The sequence below is a fragment of the Thalassophryne amazonica genome, chromosome 8 (genome assembly GCF_902500255.1).
Source record: "Thalassophryne amazonica chromosome 8, fThaAma1.1, whole genome shotgun sequence".
Taxonomy (NCBI): domain Eukaryota; kingdom Metazoa; phylum Chordata; class Actinopteri; order Batrachoidiformes; family Batrachoididae; genus Thalassophryne; species Thalassophryne amazonica.
In genome coordinates, this window is record NC_047110.1 from 57,959,356 (window position 1) to 57,969,532 (window position 10,177).

General features: G+C 41.6%; 1 protein-coding gene across 2 annotated transcripts in view; it reads left to right on the forward strand.

Moving 5' to 3' along the window:
* Positions 1-10,177, forward strand: part of syt7a (synaptotagmin VIIa) — a 325,957-nt gene that overhangs the window by 174,181 nt on the left and 141,599 nt on the right. For both annotated transcript variants that reach the window (XM_034176363.1, XM_034176362.1), the window contains exon 2: positions 3,676-3,779. In XM_034176363.1, coding sequence (XP_034032254.1) covers positions 3,676-3,779 — 104 coding nt within the window. The remainder of the gene's footprint in view (positions 1-3,675; positions 3,780-10,177) is intronic.

A 10,177-nucleotide genomic window follows, 5' to 3' on the forward strand; every position in this document is an offset into this window, starting at 1 on the left:
ATCAAACACTTTGCAAAAATCAAAATCACCTTTAAAGAAACACTGGTGATATTCACACTTGAGTTCAGTGAGTAGTCACAGAACAATGGTTGACTTCTTATGACGTCAGACTGCTGTGGTCTCTGAGGAGCAATTAGCCAGGACTGAATTGTGTTCAGAATGACCCTTGAAAATACCTTACCGAAGGGAATGTTAGGCTGAGAAGCTATTTTTGATGTTGTAGTAACAAAATACTAAAGGGAAATTAATTTGTGAATAATCTGACACCAAAATCAAGATTACCACCCAGGAGATACAGAAATTTGGTTACCCCTTGACTAGCTCAGTCCCTGATTGGCTGACTCCTTTTATCTGAGCCATGCCCTGCTAATTGCATATAAAATAATTGATTTATTGCTTTAAGAAATGAAGCAATGTGTCAGTTCATGCAGACTGCTGAAGTCATTGCTCCGCAACACATACCGGTTTCAAGTGCCGCAATGACAGTTGTAGACATCATTAACAGCCCAAAATTACTGTGACATTCATGCCCATGATGAGTGTATGTAAACATCAGACCTCAACTGTATTTGCTTGTTCCCTCCCAGAAATTTGCACACTCCTGCAACATGCATATTCGTAGAGGCAAATGTGTTAAATGGACAATATGTGCTATTTTGTACATTTGAAAGACACAATCCTCAGTGCGCTCTGTTAGTAACTGATCTTGTAGAACAGAATAGAATTCCTTTATATGCATGTACAATGAGATTAAAAGCAACTCCTTCTCAGTGCAAACATATAAAACAATGCTGCAGGAAGGGGGATAAGGTGCACAATCTCAAGTGTATATAATTGCAAAAAAACAAAACAAAACAAAACTAAAAACGACGCATTTGCAAGAAGTCTGAATATGTGTTTATATACAGTGTGATATACTGCATGTTATTAATTACATGTTGCATAGTAGTATTGATCATTTGCAATGAATAATGAACATTGGACAGACAGAGTTGGTTAGATACAGATATTGCACAGTAATGTAGGTGGGTAGAGTAAGTCTGGGGGGTTAGACTCGAGCGTGCACTTGTGAGTCAGGACGGTCATGGCTTTAGGGAAACAAAACTACTTTGCACATGTGTAAGTGCAATGGTGTCTGTGCATGTTTTTACACATGCAAACCTTTAGTAAATCAGGTCCTATGTGTCTTGTCCATGGGCACAGACAGCTAGTATGAACAGGACTCAAACCCAGGTCTACATATCAGCAGGTCAGAACCTTTTCCACTGAGCTTCGTGCTCTAAGTACAGAAGGAACAACAGAAATTGCTTTTGTTTGGGAACAGTCACACCCCAGAAACTGTGGTGTAATGGGATTTCACAGGATTGCCTTTTTCTACTCTAATCTCCTTCTACCTGTCATTAAGTTTGCTGTTCTGTGTTTTTGGAATTAAAGTATTTGCTCTTTGTGGATTGCAAGTGGCCTCTGGTGCCACATTGACATCATTACACTGGCTTAGAGAAATCTGTAGAATGCAACATTAGTGATTTCTTTTTTTTTTCTCTGAAACAGGTTTACCCACAACTGTGTCATTTTTGTAGACGCACAAAGATAGGACGGGGAAGTGAGATTAAAAGACCGGTTTTGACAAGCAACAGATGGGAAGCTGACAACAATTCGGGTGAAGACAGACTCTGTTACTGGAAGGAAAGCATGGGTGTTTGTCACTCAGCCCTGTGAAAATGGATTCTGACACTCATTTATCACTGTATATTAGGAGCCAGAATTGTTAGAGGGAAATCATGGATTTGAATACATTAAGATGTCCTCCTCTGCAAACAGGGAAACTCAATAAGGTTTTATTTCTGTATCCTTTAAAATAAAGACCGTTGAACTGTTTAAAATTGGGGAATGCACCATCAAAATCCCAGAGTGCACGACAGGATAATCACACTTACTGTCACTTTTAACACAGCCTGCATGTAAACAGGCGCAGGTGCACGTGCGACTTCTCCCCATCGCTCTCACGTACAGCCACATGCAGGCGCACATGTGAGCAGTGTTTGAGGATGTTCTTTGTGACTCTGTTCCAAAGCCACCGCTCTCACCGGGCAGCCACCGGTACCCATTAATCATGAGGTTTCTGGTATTGTCAGCCGCAGCTTCCCCTCCCTCCACTTTCAGCCTGTCAGTTAACAAGCTGTGACACCATGACAGCGTGCGTGACTGAGTGATGTGTGCATGCAGCCTATAATGGAAAGGTATTGAAATGTTGGGGCACAAAAGGTGGGGGGTGGTCATGATGAGATTTTGTTTCTCAGCTGTTCGTGATCAGATGGAAAAATGGCAGCTCTGCCTCGAGACTTAATGAAATGTGGAGGGGAAAAGAGCCAGCTGTGTTTGAATTGTTGTATGTCCACTGGACAATCCCGCCGTGATATCACCTATAGGTTTTCTGAAGATCTGAAGCTCAAATGGGGTGCTCCCAAATGCATGGGTGCATCTTAAGAGTGCTCGAGTCCGCTTAACGTCTTGTCAACTCATAAACCCTCCTCACTCGGACGGAGGAGGAGTAACAGGAAGACAGAGGTCGGGAATGAGAGGAACAGTAGTAGCGAGTAAACTAGTATTGATCAGTATGTCTGGTGTTTATAGTGAGTATTTACTGTATATTTGCAAGCTATTTTTCTTTTTTACTTTCACTTTTGATACTCTGTGTGCTTCTTACCCTGTGTGCTGCTATACAATGCTGCTGGAACCTCAATTTCCCTGAGGGAGTCTTCCCAAACGACCAATAAAGTTCAATCTAATCTAATCTAATCTAAATAGCCTCTGCTAGTGGGGCTCTTCACCCGGCTCACTGGCAAAGTGACTATGCCCCCAATCATTTGTAACTTTATGTCTTAAATTAGCTAATATTACCCCCCCACCAAAAAAAACACAGTTGTCATGAATGAAGAAATGAACTCTGAAGACCAGTACCATTTTCTGTACAAAGCTGTAAAGATGTTTATTTCTGTTAAGAAATTGGGCATTTTGAGATGGACTACTATTGGGAGCGACTTGCTTTTGGAACCAGTCTCAAGTGTCCATTCAAGGAACTGCAAGATTCTGAATGTGTAATGGGGAATGGGGAAGAAGGTGGATTCAAATGACTTTGAACGTGGCATGGTTGTTGGTGTATTGAGTATGAGTATTTCAGAAACTGCTGATCTACTGGGATTTTCATGCACAACCATCTCTAGGGTTTACAGAGAATGGTCTGAAAAAGAGAAGATATACAGTGAGCATCAGTTTTGTGGACAAAAATGCCTTGTTGATGTCAGAGGTGAGAGGACAATGCATTATCAACCAGTCTGCCGATGGGCCCTGCGATAGACGTCCTGTCCAGGGTGTACCTTGCCTAACATCCTATGACTGCTGGGTGTAGGGTTCAGCTTCCCCCACCCCCTTTTCACTTAATTGGAGTAAGTGGGGAGAGAAAATGGATCATGTCAGTATGGACCAACATTTCTGAGGAATGTCTCCAACACCTTGTTGAATCTATGCCATGAAGAATTAAGGCAGTTCTGATGGTAAAGGGGGGGTCCAACTCGGTACTAGCAAGACCTACCTAATAAAGTGGCCACTGAGTGTATGTCCATGAACACAAAATAAAAACTGACATTTTCTTCCTCTCTGTGCCTCTGTTTACAGGTTCAGTGACCCTGAGTGTGTTCCTGGTCTCCCTAGCAGTGACAGTGTGTGCCGTTTGGTTGGTGGCTCTTTGTGGTGTCTGTGGTTGGTGCCAACGTAAGCTGGTGAGTTTACACATGAATGCACACTCAAACATATTAATATATTAAAAGTTGCCACTTTAGACTGTATATAAACTGGACAAACTCTGCATGACATCACTCAGAGTTATCTATCAACACTCAGAAGCTCAAAAGATGCTGCTCTAGGTTTTGACATGTTAGTAGTGTTTACTCTGCCTGCATCATAGTCAAGCCATAAATAGGCAAAGAGATGGCACATGGATGAGACCCTGTGTGACCTTGGCAGGACGAATGAAGCATAAACTCGCCCCCAACTCAGAGTTATTGAACAAGGTAGGCTAACAGGCTAACCTTGGTTTTTGGGTGTTTATTAAATCATATTTTGTTGGGTAGGTGGTGGTTTTTATAATGTTTAATTGGGTGTGAGTATAAAAATTTTGGCCCACTCATTCCGTCCGTAATTGTGAATAAACTGGACCCAACTTTATCAAGCTGCAGATAGCAGATAAAGTGCTAGTGCCATTAGCATGCAATATTAAATAACGCAAAAAATTTACTCAATGGAAACACTGGAACACAGACATCTTCAGTGATCTGTTAGGACAATTAACCACAAAACAAACCATTTTAAGACATTGGTTTAAACTTAAAAAATTGCCACAAGCATTTTTTTAAACATTTTATAGTCATCCATTTGTCTTCAAAATATGTCTGTGTTTGCACTCATTTGATTGAGATTAGATAATACAAATCTATTCTTTTAAGTATTTTTTTGCTACTTAAAAGCCAGTTCAGTTTTATCTATTCATTGCTGACCAGTAAAAATACAAATAAAACAAACAAAAATCTAGTGCATTGTTTGTGCAACATTTTCTCTGTTATATGTTATGGTGGCAGTTGTTTGATGTTTACATATTCCTTTTCCTATTATGATTTATTTCTATTTTTACTACAAACATGGTATATTATGTGAGTGAAGTTTGACTGTCTCTATAGGCTATGGAGTTAAATTTGTCTTATTAAAACCTGAAAGGAAAGGCTTCTGACAAAAACTACAGTTTTTGTTTAATTCTGTTTATGTCCAGAGATCTAGGATTCAGTGACCAATTTCATATTCATTTACTTTAAGACTCAATAAAATGTTGACATAGAAGACCTGTAAAGCCTATTTTTAGTACACAGAAAATTCACAGGACATATTGATAAACAATCAGATTAATAAGTGGAATCGATAATGGCATCAATATCGTTAAAATCTTATCAATACCCATCCCTATGAGAAATCCAAGGTGTGGTGTGTGAGCATGTGAACTGGTTGAAGTGTGTGTCTCAGGGTTAATACATCAGACTTGAGAGCCCCGGGTCGTTAGCATGTAACTGGAATGGAAATGAGGTAGATTGAGCTTGTTTGTTAGGAAGTCACAAAATATGATCATTGGGTAATATTAGGTCTGGGAGTTTACATCACATGCACACAAAAAGTCTTAAGCAAAAGAAATGCAAAGAATCCTATTGTGGCTTAGTCAACAGCTTTACTAAAAGCTCTGAGTGATCTGAAAAAGAGACTTTTCCTGTCTAAAATGGACAATGCATGCAAATATTTTGCAGTTTGATTGACCAACTATTATTATTATGAATGTAGCAGATTATTGAAGATAAATATCCAATGCCCACAGCAGCTTCAGCAGTCCAAACTCATGCTAATTCATCTCTCAGTCAGCCAGAAACAGCTCCAACAGTAAACTCTGCTGATACAGCATTAGTGCCAGTCCTTTTACAGAAGGGAAACAGGCCACAGATGAAGTAGAGCGACCTCTAATAGAGGGCATGTCATTGTGATTATGGGCTATGAAATATGATTGATTAAACAGAGGCAGCCACTCATTAGGCAGACAGAGCTGTACGCCTGAGTGCCACTTCACTGATTTATCTTTTTTAAGAATTGCGTGACTTTAAACTTAATTGATTTTTGATGTCCCCCTGTGCATGTACTATCCAGGAACACAGGTCACCTATTTCAACTTTATGTTTTAACCTGAGCTCATTTCAAGTCGTTATTGTACTGCTGTGGAACTTATTTGTCCATGGATGGCAAGGATTTGGCATTTTAGCAGACAAAACCTGAGTCACTACGTAATAAAAGTAACATTGCTGTAATCACATTGAGTTGATAATACAGTTGTATGTAAAAGTTTGGGCACCCCTGATGATTTCCATGATTTTCCTTTATAAATCATTGGTTGTTTGGCTCAGCATTTTCAGTGAAATATATCATATAGCAGACAAACACAGTGATATTTGAGAAGTGAAATGAAGTTTATAGGATTTACTGAAAGTCTGCAATAATTCTTTAAACAAAATTAGGCAGGTGCATAAATTTGGGCACCCCAACAGACAAAATACATCAATATTTAGTAGATAGCCTCTAAATGCTTCCATTGAGAGTCTGGATTCTGGTTGAAAGTATTTTGGACCATTCTTCTTTACAAAACATCTCAGGTTTGTTGGTTTCCGAGCACGGACAGCCCGCTTAAAATTACACCACAGATTTTCAATAATATTCAGGTCTGGAAACTGAGATGACCATACCAGAATGTTGTACTTGTTCCTTTGCATGAATGCCTTAGTAGATTTTGAGCAGTGTTTAGGGCGGTGGGTACAAGTTGTTGTACCATGGTGAGGACAGGAAGAGAAATGGTGTTGGGGTCATTTTAAAGGAAGAGTATGTTAAAAGTGTGTTGGAGGTTAAGCGAGTGTCTGACAGGGTGATGAGTGTGAAGTTGGAAATTGAAGGGGTGATGATGAATATCGTCAGTGCATATGCCCCACAGGTAGGTTGTGAGATGAAGGAGAAAGAAGATTTCTGGAGTGTGTTAGATGAGGTGGTGGAGAGTGTGCCCAAGCATGAAAGAGTGGTGATAGGAGCGGACTTCAGTGGGCATGTTGGTGAAGGGAACAGAGGTGATGAGGAAGTAATAGGTAGATATGGTATCAAGGATAGGAATGGGGAAGGACAGATGGCACTTGATTTTGCAAAAAGGATGGAAATGGCTGTGGTGAATACCTACTTTAAGAAAAGGGAGGAGGACAGGGTAACATATAAGAGTGGAGGAAGGTGCACACAGGTGGACTACGTTCTTTATAGGAGATGCAAGCTAAAAGAAATCAGAGACTGTAAGGTGGTAGCAGGAGAGAGTGTCACTAGACAGCATAGGATGGTTGTTTGTAGGATGACTTTAGAGGTAAAGAAGAAGAAGAGAGTGAGAGCTCAACAAAGGATCAGATGGTGGAAGCTGAAGGAGGAAGACTGTTGTGTGAAATTTAGCGAGCAGGTGAGAGAAGCACTGGTTGGAGGGCAAGCAATTTTGGACAACTGGAAAAGTACTGCAGATGTGGTGAGGGAGACAGCTAGGACAGTACTGGGTATGACATCTGGACAGTGGAAGGAAGAGAAGGAGACTTGGTGGTGGAATGAAGAGGTCCAGGAAAGCATAAGGAGAAAGAGGTTGGCGAAAAAGTTTTGGGATAGTCAGAGAGATGAAGAAAGTAGACAGGAGTACAAGGAGATGCGGCATAAGGCAAAAGGAGAAGTGGCAAAAGCAAAGGAAAAGGCATATTGCGAGCTGTACAAGAAGTTGAATAGTAAGGAAGGAGAAAAGGACTTGTACCGATTGGCCAGCCAAAGGGACAGAGCTGGAAAGGATGTGCAGCAGGTTAGGGTAGTAAAAGATGCACATGGTAATGTGGTGACAAGTGAGGAGTGTGTGCTGAGAAGGTGGAGGGAATATTTTGAAGAGCTGATGAATAAAGAAAATGAGCGAGAGAAAAGGGTGGATGATGTGGTGAGAGTAAATCAGGAATTACAAGAGATTAGCAAGGAAGAAGTGAGGGCTGCTATGAAGAGGATGAAGAGTGGAAAGGCAGTTGGTCCAGATGACATTCCAGTGGAGGCATGGAAATGTCTAGGAGAGATGGCAGTAGAGTTTCTAACCAGATTGTTTAATAAAATCTTGGAAAGTGAGAGGATGCCTGAGGAATGGAGACGAAGTGTGCTGGTTCCTATTTTCAAGAACAAGGGTGATGTGCAGAGCTGCAGTAACTACAGAAGCATAAAGCTGATCAGCCACAGCATGAAGTTATCAAATCAAATCAGTTTCATTTATATAGCGCCAAATCACAACAAACAGTTGCCCCAGGGCGCTTTATATTGCAAGGCAAAGCCATACAATAATTACAGAAAAACCCCAACTGTCAAAACGACCCCCTGTGAGCAAGCACTTGGCGATAGTGGGAAGGAAAAACTCCCTTTTAACAGGAAGAAACCTCCAGCAGAACCAGGCTCAGGGAGGGGCAGTCTTCTGCTGGGACTGGTTGGGGCTGAGGGAGAGAACCAGGAAAAAGACATGCTGTGGAGGGGAGTAGAGATCAGTCACTAATGATTAAATGCAGAGTGGTGCATACAGAGCAAAAAGAGAAAGAAACACTCAGTGCATCATGGGAACCCCCCAGCAGTCTAAGTCTATAGCAGCATAACTAAGGGATGGTTCAGGGTCACCTGATCCAGCCCTAACTATAAGCTTTAGCAAAAAGGAAAGTTTTAAGCCTAATCTTAAAAGTAGAGAGGGTGTCTGTCTCCCTGATCCGAATTGGGAGCTGGTTCCACAGGAGAGGAGCCTGAAAGCTGAAGGCTCTGCCTCCCATTCTACTCTTACAAACCCTAGGAACTACAAGTAAGCCTGCAGTCTGAGAGCGAAGCGCTCTATTGGGGTGATATGGTACTTTGAGGTCCCTAAGATAAAATGGGACCTGATTATTCAAAACCTTATAAGTAAGAAGAAGAATTTTAAATTCTATTCTAGAATTAACAGGAAGCCAATGAAGAGAGGCCAATATGGGTGAGATATGCTCTCTCCTTCTAGTCCCTGTCAGTACTCTAGCTGCAGCATTTTGAATTAACTGAAGGCTTTTCAGGGAACTTTTAGGACAACCTGATAATAATGAATTACAATAGTCCAGCCTAGAGGAAATAAATGCATGAATTAGTTTTTCAGCATCACTCTGAGACAAGACCTTTCTAATTTTAGAGATATTGCACAAATGCAAAAAAGCAGTCCTACATATTTGTTTAATATGCGCATTGAATGACATATCCTGATCAAAAATGACTCTGTAATAAAATTTTATGGTCAGCAGTATCAAAAGCAGCACTGAGGTCTAACAGAACAAGCACAGAGGTGAGTCCACTGTCTGAGGCCATAAGAAGAACCTTCTGTTGTGTGGGCCGCTGAAGAGGAGGTACCCCTGGCCCATCACCACCAGAGGGCGCCCTGTCTGGAGTGCGGGCTCCAGGCACCAGAGGGCGCTGCCGCCTCACAGGAGCAGCCGGGGTGACAGCTGTCACTTATCGCCTATGACAGCTGTCACCAATCATCTGATCAGCAGTGGTATATCAGCAGGACGACATCTCCACCTCTTTGCCGAGATATCGCTCTACCTTGAAGGTACTGTTCTCAGCCGACTGTGTTGTCTTTGTCAACATTAACACTTTGTTACTTTTGTGCGTGAAGTAGCAGACATTCTTCCGACGAGAGGAGGAGGTGGTTTTCCTGCCATACGGGTTGCTGGGTGCACACGCACCCACCTTTAACTGTTTTTGTTCCTCGCCAGCAGTACCAGATCCGACACGCGGAGGCAGTGGCCACCTGGGAGTTCGGGACTTGGCGGCTCCAGTATTCCCGGGCTTCGGTGGCGGAGGAAATCGTGTGGTTCCGGTTCTGCTTTGGACAGACGTCTTTTATCTTTGAGCCTGCCCACATGACACATTGTGTGAATTGACTTCTTGTCTATTGTTGTAATCTGTTGTGTTTGTTGTGTTTTTTGTCACAACAGTAAAGGGTTGTTATTTGGCTACCTCCATTGTCCGTTCATTTGCGCCCCCTGTTGTTGGTCCGTGTTCCTACACTTTCACAACACCTTCACTAATGCTGTTTATGTACTATGATGAATTCTAAACCCTGACTGAAACTCTTCAAATAGACCATTCCTCTGCAGATGATCAGTTAGCTGTTTTACAACTACCCTTTCAAGAATTTTTGAGAGAAAAGGAAGGTTGGAGATTGGCCTATAATTAGCTAAGATAGCTGGGTCAAGTGATGGCTTTTTAAGTAATGGTTTAATTACTGCCACCTTAAAAGCCTGTGGTACATAGCCAACTAATAAAGACAGATTGATCATATTTAAGATCGAAGCATTAATTAATGGTAGGGCTTCCTTGAGCAGCCTGGTAGGAATGGGGTCTAATAGACATGTTGATGGTTTGGAGGAAGTAACTAATGAAAATAACTCAGACAGAACAATCGGAGAGAAAGAGTCTAACCAAATACCGGCATCACTGAAAGCAGCCAAAGAGAACAATATGTCTTTGGGATGGTTATGAGTAA